At 39.7% G+C, this 24,139-nt stretch overlaps 1 protein-coding gene across 3 annotated transcripts; it reads left to right on the top strand.

Moving 5' to 3' along the window:
• The first annotated feature begins 1,768 nt into the window (after window positions 1-1,768).
• Window positions 1,769-23,886, top strand: SEC22C (SEC22 homolog C, vesicle trafficking protein). 3 transcript variants are annotated; one of them, XM_034068350.1, is made up of 8 exons: window positions 1,769-1,846; window positions 6,683-6,735; window positions 7,326-7,549; window positions 9,590-9,753; window positions 11,689-11,871; window positions 17,461-17,579; window positions 18,174-18,239; window positions 20,227-20,592. In XM_034068350.1, the coding sequence occupies exons 3-8, from the start codon at window positions 7,368-7,370 to the stop codon at window positions 20,425-20,427; spliced, it is 915 nt and encodes a 304-aa protein (XP_033924241.1). In that variant the 5' UTR covers window positions 1,769-1,846; window positions 6,683-6,735; window positions 7,326-7,367; the 3' UTR covers window positions 20,428-20,592. The 3 variants fall into 3 exon arrangements, with proteins under 3 accessions (XP_033924241.1, XP_030905739.2, XP_005150067.2); XM_031049879.2 differs by having other exon boundaries at window positions 1,783-1,846; window positions 6,683-6,779; window positions 7,340-7,549; window positions 20,227-23,886; XM_005150010.4 differs by having other exon boundaries at window positions 1,788-1,846; window positions 7,340-7,549.
• Window positions 23,887-24,139: the final 253 nt, after the last annotated feature.

A 24,139-nucleotide genomic window follows, 5' to 3' on the forward strand; every position in this document is an offset into this window, starting at 1 on the left:
GAGCAAGGCTCCATCATACCTCATGGTTACTTGGGAAGATGAGTGCCATCACTCCAAACATCCCCCCTTCCTCCTTCTTCTTTCCCAGCTTTTATTGCTGAGCATGATACCATATGGTACAAAATATCCCTGGGTCAGTTGGGGCCAGCTGTCCCAGCTATGTCCCTTCCCAATTCCTTGTACACCCCCAGCCTACTCATTGGTGGGGTGGAATGAGGAGCAGAAAAGACCTTGACTTTGTGCAAGCACTGCTCAGCAGTAACTAAAATGTCCCTGCATTATCAACACTGTTTCCATCACAAATCCAAAACATTGCCCCATACAAGCTACTGTGGAGAAGATAAACTTTGTCATCCAAAAGCTGCACAAAGGGTGTAACAAATCCTCCAACCAGCTAGCTCCTCAGAAGGACTTGTGAAACAAGCAAACAGATTGTGACACCCTAACATACCTGACTGGTGTGCCTCTGCCTACTAGTAAAATGCAGTTGTTGCTAACAGAACATAACAACAATGGTTCATGGTTTTGCCAGTCATAGGGATAATATCCGCTTTGGTGACAGCAGAGCTCCCACTACACACCTGGGAGTAAGGATGCAGTGACTGCTGAGTAGTTGGTGCTACCCACTGTGTTGTAGACTTGCTTGGTCACCAGCTTCCTAAGAAAGGTCTAAAAAGTGGAGGAAAAAGCAAACAATTTCTTTTGTTGGTGCTAGTAAACAGACAGATGTTCTTTTAAAGGCAGAGATCAAAGTCCACCATGCTATGGAAGTGGGTAAACATCATCTTGCACAGAAGGAAGTGCTTGTAATTATGCTGATATTATCGAGCTATTGCTGTTTCCCAGAAACCCCAAAACATCTTTTTGCCCTAAAGCGCCATATTTCATTTCAACAGCAGGAAGAATCCAAAGCAGCAACTCTCAGCAGAGACGAAATGAGACTGTGAAACAAGCTAGACCTGCATCAGTGTGCTGAAATGTTTCCATGAGGAGTCCCCACACCAACATCGGTGAATTCTGAGCTATCACACTCAGTAATTGATTAATTTTTAAACTTTGGTTTTACTCATTTTATTTTGCTCTTTTTCCAGAGGAATGTTCTGTGAGGCGACAGTATGTCATGTGTCACTGCCACAATGTGCACAATGAGGCACAGGTATCATTCCAGACACAGGACTTCCTTTTGTCTATGCCCAGCACCACCGGAAGGAAGAAGATAATCTACTTTGAATCCCAGTTCACCTTCTGCTGAAGTTTTTTAACACTAAAAATCCATCTCTCAGCTAGAAGGCACAGTGACAGAGTTACTCTTGAAGCACCAGCACAAACTAGGGAGCTTGACTGTATTTCAACCGGTGGCTCCAGAAAGGCCTGGTATGACCGCTTAATGCTCCACTTGAAGTCCCAGCCTCCGTGCAGGGTCACTGTGCACACCTCACCACTTCGCCCTCTCCCTCGGCCGCTGCAAGGGCCCCGGTGTGGCTCCCGCACGGTCAGATGAACGAGTGCTCCGGCCGAGACAAAAGAGCCCACAAACTCGCTGCGTGGATGGGGTTCACCTTCAGGCTCACGTTAGCCTGCCCGTGTGTGTGACAACCCGCTGCGGGCGAGCTATAGGAGCTGCGAAGGGACTTAAGGCCGTGATTAACGCTTGGCGCTGAAGTGGGTACGTAGCGCGTCCAAAATGGGCTTCCCGCAGCCTCCGTCGTCCCGGCGTGCCCCGCGCCGCGGACACTCTACCCACCGTCTCTGTGGGCGGAAGGGGGCGGGCTTGGGTGTGTTGTGGTGCTGCCGCTGGCGTTGTGCGGAGGGAAAGGCCCGGGGCCGCGGCGAGCAGCGGGGGAAGGTGAGTGAAGGGGGGGGGGGTCCGGCGGTGTGTCTGTGTATAATATGTGTATATGGGGTCTTTCCGTTTCCATATGAGGGTGCGTAGGGGGAGGGATGGGCCCTGTATGGGAGGACTGGGGGGATGTAGGGTCCTCTGGTAGAGAAGTAAGGTTTGGGGTGCTTGAGTGGGGTGTTGGAAGAGTGGTTTGGTGTTGTTCCTGATGTGTGTGTTGGAGTCAGAATCCTGTGATGTGGGTGTAGGATTTGGGGGCACTTTGGAGTGCTTGAGGGGTGTAGGGGAAGAAGGACTTGGGACTCTGAGGAGGGCTTGGGTTGGGCAGGAGGTGATGGCTTGTGACCTGAGGGATTTGGGTCTCGCCTGTGGGACCCATGAGGCATTGAGTGTTAGCTGTACATCAGGGTGGGAGTCATATTTGGGAGTGTCTAAGTGCTTGAGGGGTGTATGGGGAGACTCATCAGTACAAAGAAATGCCCTGATGGGGGGTTGATTTCAATGTGTCTGGGTTTATTGAAGAATGTGGAAAGGGGTTGCTTGTGTGGGTTTTGGGACTCTTAATTGAAGGAGAAGAGGGGTGATTAGCGTTCAAGCATGTATAGCGTTATGGGTGGAACAGGATGGATGTGGGAAGGGTCCTTAGGTATGTGGCTGGTGAAGGTACAGATATGAGCTGGTGGACTTTAGGAGGCTTCAGGGTACAGGTTGATGAGGGTGGGTGCATATTCAGGATCAGATAAGGTGGATGTTGTTTCTGAGAGATTAATGTAGAAAGCGCTTCAGAGCCTCATACAGTTGTTATGGTGTGTTTTGACCAATTAGGACTGTCCACTGAGGTAGTGTGGTTGATGGGGAAGCTGAATGTTGAGGTTTGAGTTTTGTGTAAAGTGTTATTTTTGGTAGCTCATAGGAGAGTATGTGTAAACAAGAGATTTTTGATGGAAGGGGTTTTCTACATGCCTTTTTAGCTTCCCTTTGGGGATAAGAATTAAAGGGGTTTACAGAAGCCTATAAGCTTTTGATATCCCCAAATCCTATTTTAAAAGCTAAGGTAGAGTGCTTTCAAATTGTTTTTATTTACTGCTGAATCTGGAGAGTGGCTTTTGCTGTACTGTGGGTCAGTGGTGTCTTGGTGAGCATTGTGAGCATTCAGAGAGAGCAGTTTGAAAGCAGCAAATGAATACCATTACTGCAGTATTAGAAGATAAGAAATTGAACAGCATTTCAGATTTGCTATCTTATTGTACGCAAGGAGAAGAAAAAACCCGCCTCATGATCCTGCAGAGAAGTGAACCATGTCTCAATTCCTTTTCGCTTCTTGTTGGTTGAGACTGAAACCAACAGTTGAACTGCATTGCTATTAAGTGTTTTGTGTTTGATTGAGTCAAGCCGAATCTCTTTTGTCTTCTGGCATCCCACCTGTAGCTATTTGTGACTCCCTCTGAATCTTACCTGCCTGAGGAAAGATGCATTAGGTCTAGTAGTTATGATCGTGTATCAAGCTATCCCATTTCCAGAAAACTTCAGAGTGCTTCAGGAGTCTCTGAGCTATGGTTACATTTGCTAAAGCTTTAAGATCTTTCCCCAGCAGGAAGAGCAGAACTTGACAAAATGGTTTTATGTTACTGGGTTTCAAACTGGCCTACAAAAAGGGGAAATGTGTCTGAGTAGGAGGGAAGACAAATGCTTGAGAGAAATGCCAATGCCAATAACAAGACATTCTCTGTTAGTGTTGTGCCATTCTTAGAAGGAAACTCTGTGCTTTTGATGGTGAGATAAAATAATTTCTTAACAGTGATTTTTTTATTTGATTTTTTTTTTAATAATTCCCCTCATGAGCTATGGTTTGCATTTGCTTTAGTAGCCTTTTGAGTAGACTGTTTTTTAAGTACAGACAATAATGTAGGAGTTTGTCTAGCAGTCTGTGAAGTGTGGCACTTGTAAATTGGTTCTAATCATCTTGTGTAGATGAGCTTGCATAATAGTGTAGTAAAGTGTAAGAGGTCTGATTAAGGCGGCCTTAGCAATCCCTGTGTAGTCACTGGAGATAGTTGGCTGCTACTTGGGTAGCGAGGGATGGAGTAACTGTGCTTCGGACACCTGCTGTGGGAATACCCTGAAGAGGCTTGTTTGTTATAAGACTGCTAAATATGTATAGTTTATAAGAGTCTTGCACTGAACAGTTTTCTTCTGAAGTGCTGTTAGATCTACAGGTGCTTCAAAAAGTGAAGAAAGCTGTGTTTATTTCAGTCATAAATTAAACTTCTCCTCCAACAACTGCTTAAAAATTTCTCAAGACTTTGCATACTTTGTGCCAGTAAAGTAGCTGGCCTGACATGATGTTGTTAATTCTGAGTATAGCAAGATTTGATATCTCTTAATCAAAGACACAAGTATGTTGGCAAAGTTCAGTATTGAGTTCAAAGGCCTGCCACGTAAAGTCAGTTGCAGATACTTTGGGCTGCTAATCATACTGTAGATAGAAAGAGGCTGGAGGAGGAAAGGGTTGGTCAACCTGAAATAGTAAGATCATAGATTCACTTGATTATGTGGGCACTTCGATCAGCCCAGTAAGTTTTGATAGTATGTGTTCACTTAGAGGTGACGTGGCAAAATTGGCTTGAAAGTCATTAAGCCTTTAAGGACAGTGATAGTAGAAACTGTTATTTGCCATAACACCTTCTGATGTGCAAGCAGTAAAAGTCTTGTGAAAAAGGAAAAGCAAATCCCAAAGCTTCATTGAGATGTAGTGCCAGAGAGTGGGCTGGGAGAAGTGGGAAAGGAAGGGAGAGGGCTGGATGTCTCCGAGTGACCAGTGCTTGGTGAGAAGATTTACACAGAAAACAGGTGAACTAGCTGCACGGATTTATTTTTAGGCTTTACCCTTTTCTGTGGGGTAATGTTGGCTCTCAAGTCTCTTTAGCCTGTGATACACTTCAAACAAACCCTGGAACTATAAAAAACTAGCGTGTTTTTTGTTTTTGTTTTGTATATTTTTTTTAACTCCTCAGAAGTCTTTACAGGTACTGTTCTTAAATCTCACACCTCTTTGTTCTGTTGGAGAATAGGGTGTTACCTACACCGACATTCCTTTAGGCAATGTAAATGAGAGCTCTGTAGGAAGCAGAATCAGTGAACACATTTCCAGTTTTTTTTTGCCCGAGGTTGTGCTCACCTGCTCACTGTTAAGATTTGAGTCACTGCATCAGCCTTTCTCTATGTTGGGGATGCACCTTTCTTTTATACAGATTTACCTATTTTTACCAAACCAAAGAGCACATAAGATACTGATCCCACTCACAGTTCAGTTGTGTAAGCCTCATTCCCTTAGGCAGCACACCTAGAAATTCACAGGCAGGAAGATATATAAAATTAATAATAGATTTAAAATTATGAGATTTTAAAAGAATAGATCAAGCCTTTTGGCTGAATACAGCAGTGTGACCCTACATTACAGCAGGTGTTTTCTCCAAGAAAGAAGCATTGACTGCTTCAGTAAAGTCTGGCATTTAATTGGAAGTCTGCCTGATACCAGATCTTTCACAGGAGAACAGAGCATCCGTCTGTGGGCAGCTGATATTTAGTGAAAGTCTCATGCCCTGAAGCATGAAGGTTTGTGTGTCTTGGAAGTTTGTATACTTTGACATGTTCAGTTGGTTAACTACAGGTGGTGGTATCCCTAGTGATGATATATATATATACATATATATTTTTTTAAATCTTAAACTCTTGCTGTTAGTGGCATAGCGAGTTGAATAATTTCATAGGCAGGATACATTTCTTTAAAATATGTTTGGTTTCAAAGTTGGTGCTTTTTTATTTTCCTGATCATCTTCAGCCAGTTTCTGAAAGGTAAATGAGAGTGTTCAGGTTTTTTTTCAGTGATATCCAGTGATAGGACAAGGGACAGTGGGTGTAAACTGGAGCATAAGAGGTTCCATGTGAACATCAAGAAGAACTTATTTACTGTGAGAGTGACAGAGCACTGGAACAGGTTGCCCAGGGGGATTGTGGAGTCTCCTAAGTTGGAGATATTCAAAGCCCGCCTGGACAAGTTCCTGTGTGATGTACTCTAGGCTTCCCTGCTCTTGCAGGTGGGTTGGACTAGATGATCTTTTAAGGTCCTTTTCAACCCCTGGGATTCTGTGAATCAGTGTGTTGTCTCTGCAGCATTCGTCAGCTGGGGTATTTTGAAGTTCATCAGTGTTAACCATCCGTTGACCATAAAATTGTGCTGTTCTAAGCAGAAATGAGACCTTAGTGCTGTGTATGGTAAAAACTTAACCCATATGAGATGGTAGAGAAGCTTTACAGACAGAGTAGTTTATGAAATCCTGAACTAGAGGAGAGGCTTTGCTTTCTTACCTTCTCAGAAAAGAAGAACACTTGATAAGACATATTTCAAAGAAACTTTGAGCATCTTAACGAATTGTTTCATAGCAGGCTGTTTGAAGCAGCCATTTCTGCTGTTAAAGTTTTGAGTTCACAGTGATTTTTTTTTTAATCTTTTTTTTAGTCCCTTTTTTTTTTCCTTCCCCTCCCTAATGCTTCGTTTATGGAGTTTGCCTGAATTAGAGCTGGTCTTTTATAGCATGCTAGGATAACTAAGAAACAGTGAGTGGGACATCAGAAATATTTCACGTATCATTTCATAGTGTCTCTGAATGCATCTAGGAATTGATATGTTGGATAAGAAATTTAGTTGCCTGATTTTCTGTAGGCAAAATACTTTCTAGGACATGTTTACCCACTGCATGGGAGAGTTTACATTGTAAATATGTATGGACATATAAGTCATTAGTTAATTTTCGAAAATGGTTCCTTATGGTTGTCTTTCAGAGATTATGTGAGCTGCTGCATTAGCCTTCTAACGTCTGGCACGGATACTCCTGGTATGTCTGAAGGGCAGATCTCTTGTATGTTCTGAATGTACCAGGTAAATCCCAATAATAACTTTGCATGGGACATTGTGATCTGTTAAAAGTAAGAAGTCAAGAGAGGGCAAATTTTATTCTATATTTAGTCCTCCTTGATTCTGTAAAAAGCACCTGACAGGCTGTAGCCTGAAATTTATTTTTGTATCTGTGTTATAGTAGAAAATAAGATAACTGCAACACTAGTGCAGCTATTTGCAACACTAGTGAAGATGCTGTGTCAGAGGGGGTTAGCCAGTTTCCATAAATACCTTTAAGAACTTTACTCAGCTTTCCTGGTGCTTGATGTAAAGCAGAAGGAGGAAAAATAGTTTTCTTTTTCAGGTAGGTAATTCCTCTGTCAAATCTCCTGCCTCATCTTTTTGTCTGAGAGGCAAAAAATGGATGCAGCTGTGAACTTTGAGAGCAGTTTAATTGCCTTTTGATTGCAGTGGTGTTACAAGGGGTACTGTACAGTAGCAGTGGTGAATGAACACTTACCTCAACATATTCCTGGCTAGCATACTTAATTGTAAGTAATTAATATCACATCCATTAACTTAATTCAGTGTTTCATTTTCAGGTTGTCCTCATGAGTACTCCTGTGGAGAATGTCTATGATCTTTTTTGCCTGTGTGGTGCGGGTGAGGGATGGACTTCCGCTCTCAGCCTCCACAGATTTTCATTTCAACCAGGACTTTCTGGAATGCAGAAAGAGATTGAAGGCGTTATCCTCAATTCTGGCACAGTATCCGAGTCGAGGCACAGTAAAAGGACGTGACTTGAACATACAGTAAGTTGCTGCTTTTGTTTGGTTGTGGTTTTTTTTACTTCAAGTTTTGAAGTGTTTGACTTCGGACTAGTTAAACTTTAGGTATATTCCATAGTGCCTAACTCCAGTTTGAAAATTCACCGCTCATGTCTAGATTGTAACCTCCAAGTATTTTGAAATCTTATTTCTCAGCACCACAGCCACACAGCTCCTACTCAGTTTAGTAAGCATATGTTAAGAATTGCTTATTTTAGTTTTCATTTCTGTGCCAGATGCTTTCTGCGCAATGGGCAGTACTTGTTACTATTAGCAATTGGAATATCCTGGACTTCTACATACACCTCCTAAGACAGCATCCTAATGTCTAGGAATTAATTAATTTAGTCTAAACCCCAATTCCTTTTCATCTGATTCTGGCTTGCACAGAACTGCCATGACTCTCTCCTGCATATGGCCCACTCTGTTTTCCAAATACCAGAAGGGTTTGAGTCTAGACCTCTGGCTGATGGATATGTTTTGAGGGGGCCTGAAGCATGCTGACAGTAGCCAGTGTGGACAAATTATAAATCTTTGGTTTTATTTATTGGACAAGGATATGTTAGTCTTTATTTTAAGAAATTAAAAATTGAGTTTTAGCTTGTGATTACTTGTTTGGTTAGCAAACATTAAAAACTTTAACACTGAACTAAAGTACCCCTTTTTGGGGGAGTGGTTGGAGAAAGTAGACTTGAACTTCCACTGAATCAGTTGGAAAAGCAGAGATTAGCATTTTAATTCCTTTTCCCTCAAAGTGAACTTGTGTCCTTTAATGCTAATGTTTTCTCTTTTTAATCTTCTGTAGTTGCTACGAAGTAGTTATGCATTGGGCTTGGAAGTGAGTGCATACAGATACATGGCAAAAAGGCTATAAATTATTGACAGCTTGGAAAAGATTAATTTTACATAGGTGTGGTGTTGGTCGTCAACTGTGAGCTTGAGACAAAAGGAATTTAGGGAACCTACGCAGTGTAACTAGGCTGTTGGAGAGCTAACCAAAACCATAAATCCCAAGTACATGGTATAATGAATAAATAAAAATGTGATAAAATAGAAGCGACAAGTATTTCTTTGAGATGGATGATATATATGAATAGTGGAAAAGAGAAAAGAATACAGAGAGTGAATGTTCAGCTCCAAAACTTTGATTTTATACTGATCTAAAAATGTCTAATGTGTAAGAAAAAGATTTCCTCAGTCTTATTTCAGAGATGCTTATGAATCTATAATTACGGTGGGGATTGTGGAAGTTTATCTATCTGCTTGTAGTGCTGACATCTGAACTAGGTGCCCTGGCTCCCATCTTGTTTAAGGAAGCCTAGATGAGAGTGATTTCTCTCATCCTTAAATACACACCTGCATTTTGGTTAGATGAATACCCTGTTTGGACCATGTTTAAGTGGAAACTTCTGCATAAATATGGCTTCAGCATTAGGGGGACCCCTTTTGGAGCAGAATTTTTATTGTGCTCTATCTGATATGAACTCATCTTTATTTGTTACAAATGATTTCACAGTAACAGTGTTTGAGTATCTTGCTATGTGCAAGTTAACAAATACCTCTTGCTGTTAAGATGAAGTTGTCATATTCAAAGAGAGGAATAAATATATCTGCTTAACCTCCTGTGAACAAGTTTTCTTGGGTTTAGTTTTGTTTGCGGAAAGCCACTGTGTTTTCTTTCCAAACCTTCTTGCCAGTGATGTTTTCTGGCCATCTCTTTTCTTGTTGATGTGATTTAAAGGCAGCCTGAAAAAATGTCTTTATTTTTTACTAATGGAGCGATTTCATAAAGTCTGTATTGTGATCTTCATTATGCCAAGGCATACTGAATGAGTTAAGAATAGATACTAGATGTGCAGGGGCTGCATGACTGTTACAGCAGCGCAAACCATATATTTTTTTGCAGTCTGCTCTTTCAGCTCAGTCCATACATGTCATTTTGACAGAAAGCACTGTTTACTTCTCACATTCAGCATGGCTCTCTTACCTTTTTATGTTGATATTACTTTTTCTTCTGTATTTCAGTTTCTGTTCTTCTGGGGATGTTGCCTGCATGGCAATCTGTTCCAGCACTTACTCAACCATCATGGCGTTTTGCTTCCTGGAGGAGCTTCAGTGGGAATTTGCTGCTTCCTATGATATAACAAGCATTGGTTTAGCTTCCAGACCATATGCTTTTCTTGAATTTGGTTTGTAACTTTGTTCTCTAATAGAGAATTAATTAATTGTGTGTCTGCTACTTTTATGATGTTAAACAATGTCTCCTGGCCAAAGCCTGATTGTGAAAATGAATCTCTGTGTGCCTTTGCATGTGTAGGAGGAGCAAGGAGAGCCTGTATTTGTCTTAACTATTAGACTGTTGGGTTTGCAGTTCCTTAGAGTGCCTTTAATAGATGAACAAAATGCTGTGGTGATTACTAAACAAGTACAGGAAGAAAAAGAAATCCTTATCTCAAACACTTTCTAACTTAATTAAAAATATCTGACAAGTGGGGACAGATGGGTACAGGAAAAAAGGCAAACAGAATAGATTATTACGGGCAGCTTTACTTATGGTATGACTTAATTTCAGGTAATGCTTCATAATCATGCATAGTGTTCCTTTTTTAATCTGAAATAAATGGTTTTCTTGCCAGGGAGGAGCTGCTCTACTGTGCCTTGTACCTTTATAAAACACAATTCACTTGCAGTGAGAAACTCTTTCGTAGGAAAGGATGAGACAGTACAGTGGTTAGCACACTTCTATCCAGATTTCAGCAGACGTGTTAAGCTCATGCTTAAAAGATTGGGAAATTTACAAGGAAAGCATATGACACATACAGCTATCTTGGGTGGATTTCCCTTTAGGGCACATTCTAGGTATGATGTAATTCTATACTAAGATCCAAATTACTGTCTGTTTTTCTTTAAAAAAAAAACAAACTTGAATAAGAATGGGAATGTCTACCCTCTCAGTTGCATAAGTCTCTTTAAAAAAAAAAAAAAAAGAAAAAAGCCTTTTCTTAATTTCTATTACTGTACAGCATTTTGTACTGAGTCTACCTAAGGTTGCTGTGTTGTTCCCAACCCTCCTCTCCTTTCCTCTCACCTCCTCACTACCCAACTCCCCCTCCCAATCCCCCAGTCCCTTTTCTGTGTTTGAGGCTAAGATTCACTCGATGCCTAAGATTGTAGCCTTTTGTCTGGTAGTTACAGCTGATTTTAGCAGACTCACTTAAGATAAAATACAGGATTTTTCGCTAAGGACTCCTTATGGCGTTGTGTATTCAACACAGAAGTCCTCCTGCTTAAGGAACTTGTGCTTAAGCTATTACTTATGTATCATATCCAGTAGCAGCTGTGGTCAACCTATGCAAATCTTCTAGCATCACAGTATCTTAAAGATATGGATTTTACTTATAGGATATCTTAGGAAAATAAATGTTTTTGCATTTTATTTTTCTAAGCATTTGAAATAGCTTGAATTTGCCAATATCTTTGCACAATAAATGGGAAGTATCCACAGTGAGGTACTTCTGTTCTGGAGGTGTGAGTAGTAAGTACTTAGAAAAATACTCAGTGCAACTCCTGTCAAGCCAGCAGCCACATTTGTGAAAAGCGATTTGCTAGCAAATGGTGTTAAATTTGAAGTGTGAGAGATGAAGTAGGCTGATCTGTATGTAGATGTGTGGCTTGGATGTTGGTAGAATGCCGTGGAATTGACTCTGCCTGTCGGAGCTGCTTCATGAGTCATATATAGATTGAATTAATTTATTTCTGTGCTTGGAGAAAAACCCCAATCCTTGATGTTGTTAAAACACAATGTGGAATTGCTTCTCATACAGTTCATGAGTAGTGTAAGACGTGTTAAATCTAGTCAGGAATATGAAAGCTTGTTTTCAATCCACTGCAGGCAGGATGTTGAGATTTAAAGTATCCAGAAGGGAGTGGGTGTGATATAAAATACCTAGGAGAGATATTTTTCTCCCTAACCAGGAGCGGAATTCTACACCTGAAAGGAGTAAGAAAAGAGATGAAGGAAGAAATGAAAAATAATTAAAAAGAGTGCCGTGATTTGATTAATAATTACCTGAAGCACTTAACTTTTGCAAAGCTAATTGAAGCATGTTTTTATATTGTTTCAGATAACATTATTCAGAAAGTGAAATGCCATTTTAACGGTGCAAAGCGCTCTCAAATGAAGGACAACTGGCAGAAGATTGAGGAGGAGCTGAAGTTCCAGCCCCCAGTTCAACTGAAACTAGAGGATATGGAGCTGATGAATGGGATGGCAAATGGTGGGCATGCAGGTGTTCATGTGGAGGTTGGTAAGTTAATACTACACACAGGTGACAGTAGACTTTCTTAACCTAACTTTGCAAACAGTAGAAAAGCGTGTTAACAGCACCAGTTCACTTTGTGCTGAGAAATATATGTATCATGTTCATGAAACCCAAGAAAAAAGACTGACTGCTTTTCTATCATAGTTAACAACAGTATAGCAGGTATGCATCAGAACATTTAAGGACTCATGGTAATATCTTTCTTTCCAGCCTTAAACCAGCTTTTCTTTATGGACAGGTGGTTGTAACTGGACTTGGCATTCTGCATGTTAAATTCTTGTGCTTCTAAGTAGTTCTTTGTTAAATTTTCTGTGACAAAAGAAGCTCAACTAATTCACTGCCTGTTGCAGATTCTAATAGAAGACACGTAATTACAGTCTGACTGAGTTCCTTCAGGCTTGAGGAAAGAGAAGTTTAGAGGAATATGAGCTGAGGGTAAAACTCATTCCCAGACTTTTCCATGTTGGGTTATTCTTCCTGCTTTGCTTCCTCCTTTTACCTTATTCTTTAAAATATAATACATTTGAATAAAGTTCTGAAAGAGGATATGTATATCTGTCTAAACAACACATAGAGGCTTAATGACGGACCTTTTCTTAATGAAGTCTGACATGACTTTGAGCAACCTGGTCTAGTGGAAGGTGTCCCTGCCTATGGAAGTGGGATTGGAACTACATGAGCTTCCAACCCAAGCCATTCTGTGATTCTACCTGCTTTTCGAAGTACTAACCTGTACTTATTTATTGTAAAATGGGTATCTTCCTATTTGTTTTTCATTTTTGTATTCAAAATCTTGCCTTCTTCCTCTATAAAATGAAATCATAGAACCATTTAGATTGGAAAAGACCTGTAAGATTGAGTCCACCTGAGAACCTAACACTGCCAAGTCCACCACTAAATGATGTCGCAGTTTTAATTGTGTTAGCATGGTGGTTTAAATGCAGCTGGAGAACCATGAGCTTGTATCTACACTTTCTGTGGTGTTCTTGGCTTATACAACACTAATAAAATGAAGTTCCTGATGATCAGTCTTGTTTCTCATGAATGAGTTGGACTCTGATGTATGTATTTTAAGTTAAAATACAAGGGGGCAGTGGCTAGGAAGAAGAAAATAGAATTGAAAACATTTTATATGCCAGACAGATTTGTGAGTGCTCCTTAGAACTCAAAGGTTAAATATTTTAATGATGTCACTGGGTTTAGAAGTGTTTTGCATTAGTGTGAACAGTTTTGGTGCCAGTAAACATTTGCAAACTAGTCTGTATCCACAGATCAGAAATACATTTTCAGTTCCCCCATATTCTTAATTGCTTTCTTTTACTTTCCATCTGGCTTTGTATTTCTGGTTGTTCTCTCTGGTCTAACACAAATACTCTTACAGATTGTTCTACCTTCATTTTAAGGATCATGTTTATGATCATCTGTTTTCCTCAGATGGAGTCAGCTTTCCTGGCTTATGTCTCTCTCCTTTCATCATTACCACTTTACTGCTCTAAGTTTAACTCTGTGGATAGTGTTTATTCCCATATTAATGTTATTTATGTTACGGCTCTTCTGTATAGGAGATTTCCTGAGCATATGTTGGAGGTGTTATGGTTGCAGGAGAGCAGAATTTAATTGTGTCCACATTCTATAGTGAGGATAGATCAGTCAGTGGATTGATCAAAACAATCAAAACATCAGTCTCTTTACATGGTTGTAGCTGGTTCTTGTCTAATTTTGAGCTGTACGATCACATTCCCTGGCTCTTCATTTTAGTGTGAAAGGAGTCTGAAAAGTCAGGGTAGTTTTGTCCTTGCTAGTATATATGAGAATAAGAGCTTTATTTTTCCTTTTTTTTTTTTTTTTTTTTACTCTTCGTTCTGTTTGTTCCTTCATTTACTTAACTAAACCCAGCCCAATTCTTGCTAGAACAATGTTAGCACTGTATGCTTGATCCACATTTACACAACCTCAGCTGCTGTTGCAAAAGTCTCACCTTGCTTCTTGTTACTAGCACAGCTGATAAAACTCCTGGATATAGTGAGGTCTGTATACAGAAGAAATCTGAAGTAGCTTTCTGTGAAGAGGAAGAATTTTTACATCAGAATTGGCTCTGTGAAGTAGAACAACAACTTGTGCTATGTATCTAGTAAGCATGCTGTTAAATTATGGAGCATTGTACTCCCCTTGATGAATGTTTAGTCTCCTGTAGGCATGCAGGGAGTCCTTCCCAGGGTCCTTTTCCAGGTGTGTTTTGGAGGTGTCTCTTATCTCTCTTTTGTGTACTTGTATTTTACTTTAAAATGTTTGAGTCTGATTTCATTTTTCACTCCTGGTGCTGTCTTTATCTGGAGCTTTGGGTATGTGATGAATTGTCAAACCCTTGCTATGCTGTGTGCCTTGAAGAGATAGGATGGAGTGTGGTACTGACATTTGTGTCAGTCTCCAGTTAAATAGCCAGAGGCCTCTGCTCAGAAAATCATTTCTAGTTGGAGGTTTCAATTTCTTCATTGTGTGAAGGTGTTTTCACAGTTGTTCTGTAAATGTTCAAATCTGCAGATGCGTTTTTCCTGAGTGCTAGGTAATCCACAGTCCCCAGAACATCTTCTGTATGGTTCTTGTATCCTGAAGTATACAGCTTTTCTCCTTTGGAGTTGTATCAGTTTGAAACCCAAATTAGAATTTAATTGTGCTTCTGCAAATTTGTCCTGTCTTAAACTAAGAGTGCTCTTGTTTCCTTATTTAGTGTAGGAAGGAATTTTAGTATGAAAGTCTGTTTATAAAAAGATTTAATTCATACAGGCAACTGTAATAATTTCTCCCTAACAGTACCTGTATTGCTTGTACTGTGCAATTTCAGTTTGTGAATTAAATCTCAGAATAATAAAGAAGAAATAAAGCTCCACATCAAACAGTTTAGAGATCAGTTTTTACAGAATCTGAACCCTGAGCAACTGGATGTTGTATTCTCACCTGCATCTGTGATAGCAATTCTTTTTATCTGGACAACAGGAAGAAAACAAAAGTAACTAGTAACTTTTACATAATATTCTTTGCTACAGAAGCAATATATCAAGACTTGCATTGTTTTTTTTCCCGGGGAATGGAACATGTATGGTTTGCAAAATACAATGAATGACACTTGCACTTGGTAATTTTTCTTTGTTTGAGAGACGCTGTGTGCCTCTGAAGTAAACCTTTGAAACAAAGAAGAAACAGCAGTCTTCATAAGTAAGTTTCCATGAGAGAGATATATATAGCTGCAACATTAATTAATTTATTGAAAATAATTGGAAACTTCATACTCAGGTCAGTGCATGAACAAACATGCTGGTACAGCTTCTGTCCAGCACACTGTTTGGATCTTAGATTTCACTGCATGGGGAGAAAAAAGCAAAATTGCCTGTGAATGATAGGGTTACTTGCACCATTTATATACATGAACATGTGTATTACAATAATATGCAGTGATGCTTCATAATGGGACATATATCAAATTAATACAGTTCCTTTTGCAGCTGCTTTGGAGATTAAACTATGGATGTATGAATGCATGCCAGACAAGGTAATTGCATTGACACTTAATGAAAGATACTTTATATCCCTATCTTAATTTGGCAACAAACTTTTTTACATCCATTTATCAAAATCTCTCTTGAAGGAGAAGACACAAAATGTTTTCCTGTCTTAAACCATTCAGTACTGCAATATTTTAGCTGTTACTGTGCTTCATCTGTCACTAAAACAAAAGCCAGAGGCCATGTCTGGTGTGTCACGTAGTTAATCTGCAGTAGTCAGGAGTTGGCTACATCTGCGTAGGAGGCTGAGGGTCCTGAGAGTCTTGAGGGCTCATTCATTCTCTCCTGCATCTTACGGATGTTGGTGCAGGAGAGCATCTGGATTTTATATCTGAGCTGCACATTACCTTCCTGTTTACTATGCTGACGGTGTTCTAGGGCAGGGATGAAATATAGGTGTGTATCTAGGTGTGGTATCTGTTGTTGGAGCACAGCTAGGAGAAAAATAGGTGAGATTTGTACAAGCAAAACTGAATTAGAAGTGGCAGGTTCCGAAGTTAAATACACATTTATAATAATTGCTTTGACCTTAATTAGGTATGTATCAATTAGATGATCCTGAAGAAATTATATTTGGAGGTGTGGGTGTTATGTAGTAGTAGTGGTGAAGGCAGGAATGCAAGGAGATATAATTCACTATCTGTGAAACATGGAGAAAGGGAAATGTAATGCAATGTAAAGTGTGGCTAAAAGACAAAAAAAATGTAGCATCCCTTTTAATTCCTAGACCCTGGTTTTCATAAAATCACAGAATGGTTTGGGTTGGAAGGGACCTTAAAGCTCATCCAGTTCCAACCCCTCTGCCATGGACAGTGACACCTTCCACTAGACCAGCAGGTTGCTCAAAGATCCGTAAACCTGGCCTTGAGCACTGCCAGGAATGGGTCAGCCACAGCCTCTTGGGACAACCTGTGCCAGTGTCTCACCACCCTCACAGGGAAAAATTTTTTCCTAATGTCTAATCTAAATCTTCCCTCTGTCAGTTTGAAGCCATTCGCCTGTCTTCTGTGCCTACTTGCCCTTGTCAAAAGCTCCTCTCCAGCTTTCTTGTCAGCCCCTTTAGGCACTGGAAGCTTCTCTAAAGTCTCACCAGAGCCTTTTCTTCTCCAGGCTGAACAAGCCCAGCTCTCTCAGCCTGTCTCCATAGCAGAGGTGCTCCGGCCCTCAGAGCATCTTTTTGTCCTCCTCTGGGCTCACTCAAACAGCTCCATGTGTTTCTTATGTTGGGGGTCCCAGACCTGGATGCAGGACTGCAGGGGGTGTCTTACCAGAGCAGAGTAGAGGGGGAGAATCCTCTCCCTCAACCTGCTGGTCACGTTTCGTCAGTCTGAGAGGCCCAGGAGTTCTGTGACAGACGTTTCCCTGCTGTGACTAGGTAGTATTATCCTGCCAGCTCCTACAGCTGTTATAGCAGCAGAGCCTTGAAGTCCTTGGCTGTACAGCTGAGTCCTGTCAACTGCTTGGTTAGGGCACCAAATGCTGTGTGGAAGCTATGCAGGTAAAACTAAATTGCTGTACACCAGCCTGAAACCTCAAGCTTAGTGGGAAGAAGTATTACAGTTTCTTCCCACAGACACAATCAGTTACAGTTGAGGAAGAGATGAATTGCTGTCTTGATTTTGTGCGTGTCAAAAATTTAAGCTCTTCCCAGACCAGTTCTTAAAGCGTCTTGTTCTTCTACTGACCTGTGAAGAGCGTTAGGTATGCTAATCTCCCATAACAAATGGTGGAAAAATATTTGTGTGCACCATAGTAGAAGACATTAATTCCAAATAGCTCAAGAACAAATTCTGTTGCTTAATCTCTCTAAAAAATGCGCTAGAGCTTTGCTGATTTGTAAATGTCTGAAGAACTAAACAAAGTATTGCAACAAAAACAATTTTCTAGTCATAATTGGTCTTATCTGGAGCAAGCATGAAAGGTTTTGAAAATGTTTAAAAACTGTATGACCTAATCTGGGTTGTGAGCTTTCAGTGTCTCTCTTTTTTTTTTCTTTTTCCTTTCCTTCTTTAAGTGCCTACTTACAGAATGCAGCGTGTGACTCCCTTGGGCATTCTGTCACTTGTTCTGAACATCATGTGTGGAGCTTTGAATCTCATTCGAGGAGTTCACCTAGCAGAGTATTCATTTCAGGTAACCCTGCTTGAATTGAAACTTGTACATGAGTCAGAGGGAGTGAATTATTTGGGTAATCAGATTAAGGGTGGCTCTTCTGCTGCTTAGTAGAGCATACATTTTCTCCCACAAAGTTTGTTGTTTGTCCAGGGAATGCGCAACTGATTGCTCACCTCCTGGACCTCATGTTTTGTTGTTTGTTGCAACATATGGCACTTCATTCTTTTCTAGGGACATCAAAATTTGGAGGAATATTTAAGTCTTGCCAGGCTGGGTGGATTACTTTTTTTTTTCCATTCTTGTATTTTGTTCTAGATGCTTTTGTTTACACTTTCACATATGCTTAAAAAAATTACATAACTTTTAAAAAGTAGAAAAAGAAGTATCTTGATTGTATGATGGCACAGTTTTATTTAGCAGGAATCATCACCTAAGCCTTAGTTCTTCGTATTGTGTTCAATGATATTGATCTTGCTGTTTAACACTGTTGCAGTCAATCAGCATAAAGTAGAATGAGAGGTACTTGATGAAATACAGCATTCTAAAATATCAAGCAGTACTTGCTAAAAGCTGGACCTGATGCAGTTGTTTTGTTACTTTTAATCTAAACAGGAGGACCATGAAGGAATTGGAAATGTGATAGCTTTTTTTCTACCTTTTCTAGCCTGTGTTTTTCAGGTATGTTAACTGTAAATAAAATATTTTCTTATTATTTTAATATTGTAATATACAAGACAAAATAATTTTGAGATAAGCAGAGGAACAGTTTGGGATTTAAGATCCTAGCTAGGTGATTCCACTGAAGTATTCCTATGAAGTGGCACAAGTACAGTTAAAGGCACAGTTTGACCTTTGGCAGACTGTAGTTGCAAGCTTTTTCAGTGCTTTTGTGTTTTGACATGCCAGATGGTCTGACTGTGATAAATGAGTTCTTTACTGTGAGGGTGGTGAGGCACCGGTACAAGTTGGCCAGAGAAGCTGTGGCTGCTCCATCCGTGGCAGTGGTCAAGGCCAGGCTGGACGGGGCTTGTAGCAACCTAATCTAGTGGAAGGCATCCCTGCCCATGGTAGTGGGGTTGGAACCATAGAATATTAAAGGTCCCTTCCAACCCAAACTTCCCATGATTCTATGATTATTTTCTCTGACCACCTTATGCAAAAAAAGGTTTGAATGAGAAAGTACTATCTGCTCTAGATGTGTTTTTCTTGAGAGGTTTCTTAAAATGCCTAAACCAGTGGTCCACAACCTTTACCTTGAGGGGCAGTATGTTGTTTGGAAAATATTTAATTTTTATCCTGTTGCTGCAGGAAGCTGCTGTGGTTGGGTTACTAGTTCACAGAAGTAACATAGTGCAACAGTACTGAGCAATGAGAACACTGTAGGCATTTGGTTAATGGTTTGGGGACCCCTGTCTCAAGACTTATTTATCTGTGGTATTTAAAACTTGCACAGGGGCTCTTTATTGAATCATAATAGATAAATTTTATTGTCTTTCAGCCTTCTTACTCCTCTGCTCATGGCAGATCTTTAAGATGGAGATACTAACTTGGATCTAAATACTTGGTACAAGTCATTCTTCACAGAGAAAGGCTCTGACCTGCTTTTTTTTTCCAGTTAGTACCTGAAATCTAGAGAAGCTAAACAGAGTTCTCTCTTATCCTTTTGATCTATAGCAGTCATCTTTACAAAATGCTTGTGAATAAATTCAGCTTAAATGTGAAGTGCTCTCTGCATGCTGATCTCTACTTGTGTCATACGCACAGTTTGTAACTGTGACCTTAAGTGAGAAAGCATGATCTGTGACTGCCTGAGTTAAAAAATTAACTCTTTGCCAGCATTTTGAGTTTTCAGTTTTCTCCTTTAAGGGTTGTTGCTCTTCGCATGTACTTAGCAAATGGGTTCCACCTGATCTTGGATTTAAAAGGAAAAAGAACTTTAAGCCTTAGCTGAACCTGTTAACAGAAACTGAGTCAAGTCTAGAAAATGAAGTCCTTTACTTATCCCCAGAAAAATATGACAGAAGCAGATTTGGGTTTACTGTTTTCTGGCTTCTAAGCCTTCATCCTGTAAAAATTGTAGGTAGTTTTTGAAAGCTGGTTCAGCTTTTGACTCATTTTAGTCCAGGCTGAGACAGGCAGGAGGGATGGCAGTTGTGCTGACAAACCTCTTTTGACATCTATGTTTAGCTGGTAGGTTCTGGGTTGAGGCCACCACTCTGGCTGTTCCTGGAGGACCTTTCAGCATAGGAGTTGAAGAGAAACTTTGGGCTTCTTAGTGATCACTGTGCTAGCAGGCACATCCAGCAAGCACAGATATGCCATCAGTTCCCAGCTATGTATCCTATCTATATGTACATAGTTTCATAGAATCATAGAATACCAGGTTGGAAGGGAACACAAGGATCATCTCACCTCGTTCAATATTTCTAGGCAAAGCACGATCTAGACGAGATGGCCCAGCACCCTGGCCAGCTAAATCTTAAGTGTTCAATGCTGGTGAGTCCGTCACATCCTTGGGGAGATTATTGTAGTAGCTGATTCTTCTCACTGTCAAAAATTTTCCTTGTGTCCAGTCGGAATGTCTCCAGGACTTGGGCCCATTACCCCTTGTCTTTTCCATGTGAAAATGTTTAATGCTAACACTGTCTCTCTGGTGCTTTTGCAGTGTTACCTGTACCTCTTCTATAGCTCAGCAAGGAAGATGAAGACATTTGTACTCCTTTTCTCTGTTTGTTTATGCAACATTTACTTGTATGGATTACGGAACCTCTGGCAAATAGTCTTTCACATAGGAGTGGCATCTCTTTCTTCTTATCAGATACTGACAAGACAGCTTATGGAGAAACAGCCTGACTGTGGAGTATGAAAAAAGCTTTGGGTTTGCTGTTCTATTTTTACAACTCTTTTTTTTTTTGTTTGTTTGTTTTTAATTAAACTGGACAAAAATGCTTGGGGTACTTTTAAAGATTTGTGACAATGGTTACTGCAAGGAGGATATTTCAAAGCAACTTGAAGTAAAGTAGGCTACTGTAATCTTGTCAAACACACAGTGAGGAATGTAGCTGTATTTAACATGACATGTGGTAGTTGTGCACGGTAGATCTTGTCAGGTGCCATCAGCTGATGGAGGTTCTCCTTGCCGTCAGTAGGCTTTCACTCCTTGACTAATAGCATCTAAACAGCATTTTGCCATTTGTCTTACTGGCTTTTTAATAGTTTGGCAGGTCTGTGTCTTGCCTTGCCAATGCTTCTGAAAATATTAAACTTGTATAATGAAGTGCTGTTAAAGTGGTGGGTAACATTTTTGTCTATAGAATTTGTTAAGCATTAAGATACTTGGTAAATGTAAGTAAAGGAGTAGTTTGCCATAATCAGATGAGTTCAATAGCAGTGGAAAAAGTTATTAGAATGAGCTTGAGGGTAATTTGTGTAGGTTTTGAAGGAAAGGAAAACACTGTGGGTCTTCTAAAAACCATAAAGGCTATAAATATCTCCTGGCTAAACAGCACATTGTAGTTAAGAATGTGCTCATTGGTTAATTGCAGATATGCTTGGGGCAGCATAAAATAAACCAAAGTGAATATAAATGATCTTTTCAGCTCAAGCGGTCTTTATTTCCTTGGTTAAGGTCACTCTTAGTGTTAAGGGTATTTCCATGTTTGCTTGGTCTGTACAGATAATAAATCTCCCAAGCATACTTATGATAGGCTGACTCCTTCACCTTTTTATTTAAAAAAAAAAAAAAAAGTATAGCTGGTTGGTAGAAAGCCATTACCAATAATGGAAAGCAAGAGCAGGTTCTCTTTGTTATATAAAACACCTTTAGTTAATGGTGTTGAGTTCTTAGACTATGATGAATTTATGAGTTTGCACTTTTGAATGCAAGAGCTGAATAATATCTCCTGCACTGGATATTCTTGTATGTGGTATACTGGGGTTAATAGGAAAATTTTAGAACATACATGAATAACACAGGCTCTCTGTTTAAAAAATTGCAGCTGTCCTTGAAGGGTTGTAAACATTCAAACTGAGAAGATGTAGAGAACTCTTTGGTGTCTTACTGAGGCAGTATGGTCCTAGATTTCCTTTTAATTTTTTTTTCTTAAAATATTTTCTGGTTGCCCCATTTCTTCCACCAGAGATGTCACCAAAGATTTATATTCCTCTTGCATAGTCTCTACCTCTAGTGGTTGCAAAGTGATTAACATGATGCAAAGTTGTCTTCCTGAGTTTGCAGAAGCATTTAACAAAAGTACTTTCTTATATCTTGGTGAACTTTCCTGCAGTCTCATGATGCAAAGATGAGTATCAGTGTACTGCTGCACCAGAAAACTGTGGTGCTGTACCTCAGTATCACTTCTGTAATGCAGCTGGACTGCAGCAACAATATCAATAGGCAGATCATTACAACCTGAATCGTTTTTAGGACAGCAAAAGATTTGGTCCCAGAGCTTTTTTCAGTAGTAAAATGTAGTTCCTTCTTTTCCATCCCATATTACCCCATTTACTGCAAGAGTAACATAATGAAATCCTGTAAACTGTGAGGATTTGTCTAGTAGGAATGATAGAGGAATATTTAAACCAGCCATTTAACAGAACGACTAGAGCTGTGTGCCAAAAGGGAATACTTTTCTGTTCTAAGGGAGTGGATTAAAGTTATTTGTTACCCTAGTTTTCTGCCAGAGTGTAAATAGAGAAACAAAGCCAGAATTCAACCATTGTCCTTAAAACGCCCAGATGATCCTAGAATTGTGAACGGCTTTCATGCTATTCAGTGTCAGTCTTACCTGATAAGGTACCCTTAGAGACTGCAGGAACAAAGCCACAAGTTTGGATTACAAGTTTAAAAAAAAAAATCTGAAAAAATAAAAGCCCCAGAAAGATGCTAGTAGTAATTTTAGCACTGTGTTAAGGGTACTGGAGCTGGTGACTTGTGTTTTCCAGGAGCATAAGCTGGGTATCAGCCCACTGGGTTACTGTGGGGAATCATCCTGTGGGAAAGGATGATGCATTTTATACTATAGATAGACAGAACTTCATGAAAAGACCTTAGTGATATGACCCAACTCCCTGATCCTACCTTTTTGGCCTCAGTCTGGCTGAAATGTCCAGAAGAGCTTTTACTGTTCCTCTGAAGGCTTTGATAGAGCTCGCCTGCTATAGCTTAAGGCAGGCAGAGCATTTTTAACTGGCTGTTGGGACAGCAAACCATTGTCTGCTTTCTATTCCTCATCCTTGTATTGAGCTGATTAGAAGAGACTGTAATGTTCTGATACCTCCCCAGCATCTGTTTGCTTTATCATAAATCAAATACATCCTCATGCCAGGTGACGTTAAGAACAGCTCTGCAATAAGAGTGGTAGAACAAGGTGTTTAGGTAGCTTATGTATTTAACATAGGATAAATTCAGTTTTGTTTAATATTTTCTTTTTCCTGAAATTTATTTATGATAAAATCAGACAAAAGCAGTTGGTTCAGTTCTGTTTTCATGTATTTTATATTTTTTTCTACTAAATGAACGAAGCTCTGGTTTGCTGTTTCATCTTAATCCCTTTGCAACCTCCTTTTTTGTTTTTGCTTGTTTTCCTGTATTATGTGTAAATCATGTTAAGGAATCTATGTGGATTAATACATGTGCGTTAGTATCTGTGTGCTTAGTAGGTTTGAGTTGTGGTTCCAGGATGAGGCAGAGCATGCACAGTTGGACCAATTATTTCTTTTTGTTTGTTTTTATTTTAATGTTAGTTCTTAGAATGGCTCCTACATCTCTGTGGTATTTATGTAGTTAAATATTTTCTTATGGTGAAACAGCAAGAGGAGTAGAAGAGTTTACATTGGTCTCAGTGCTTTAAGATTTAATAAAAAAGAATGACTTGCAGTTTGAGTTCATGAAATCTGACTCGTAACTTGGGATTATGCCTGTATCGAATCAAATCCCCAAACAAGAATCCATCCTTTTTTGTTCAACTTTAAACTGTTTAATATTGTTTGAATTGCGTCTTCTTAATTCTGTCACTTTTCAAGATAAGTCTCTTGGAAACTTCCTCACCCAGCAGCTCAGCACAAGAACACTGGCAAAGAATAAACTTCATTAATTTCAAGATTTGCAGTGCTTTGGGCACTTTATCAAGCTGATAATTTTCTGTGGATTTTCCTTTCTTTTTACTTTCTCTCAAAGACCTCTTTAAGTTTGTAGAAGGTGGGCTGGTACCTTTTTAGACATTTTTGCACTGTATTAATAACTGAACCTGTGTAAATGTGTATAAAATAATTTTGCATGTATATGTATATATGTACATATATCTAATAAATGGCTTTTTTGTAATGGTTGTCTTCATTTATAGTTTTGAAATAGGTGATAATGTTAGAAACAAGGTTGAGTGGCTGTTTCATTTTTGTATATGTCTTTAGTGTATCATTTGGCAGTGTTCAAAATACTTTAAAAATCTCAGTTCTCTTTAACAAAGGGCTTCAAAATCAGGATGATTTCAAACGCTGTCATAGTGCACCCTGTATGTTGTCTCTTACAGAAGGAAGTATCTATCTGAACTCGGGGTGTCTTTCTCTGAGGCAGCATG

The sequence above is a fragment of the Melopsittacus undulatus genome, chromosome 1 (genome assembly GCF_012275295.1).
Source record: "Melopsittacus undulatus isolate bMelUnd1 chromosome 1, bMelUnd1.mat.Z, whole genome shotgun sequence".
Lineage (NCBI taxonomy): Eukaryota > Metazoa > Chordata > Aves > Psittaciformes > Psittaculidae > Melopsittacus > Melopsittacus undulatus.

What these genes read in the sequence shown, in the direction of transcription:
- SEC22C (XM_034068350.1), top strand. Translation starts at nt 7,368, where the DNA reads ATGTCTATGATCTTTTTTGCCTGTGTGGTGCGGGTGAGGGATGGACTT. An exon ending in GGACGTGACTTGAACATACA is followed by an intron (nt 7,550 to 9,589) that starts GTAAGTTGCTGC and finishes TCTGTATTTCAG; the next exon opens with TTTCTGTTCTTCTGGGGATG. An exon ending in AGGTGTTCATGTGGAGGTTG is followed by an intron (nt 11,872 to 17,460) that starts GTAAGTTAATAC and finishes TCCTTCTTTAAG; the next exon opens with TGCCTACTTACAGAATGCAG.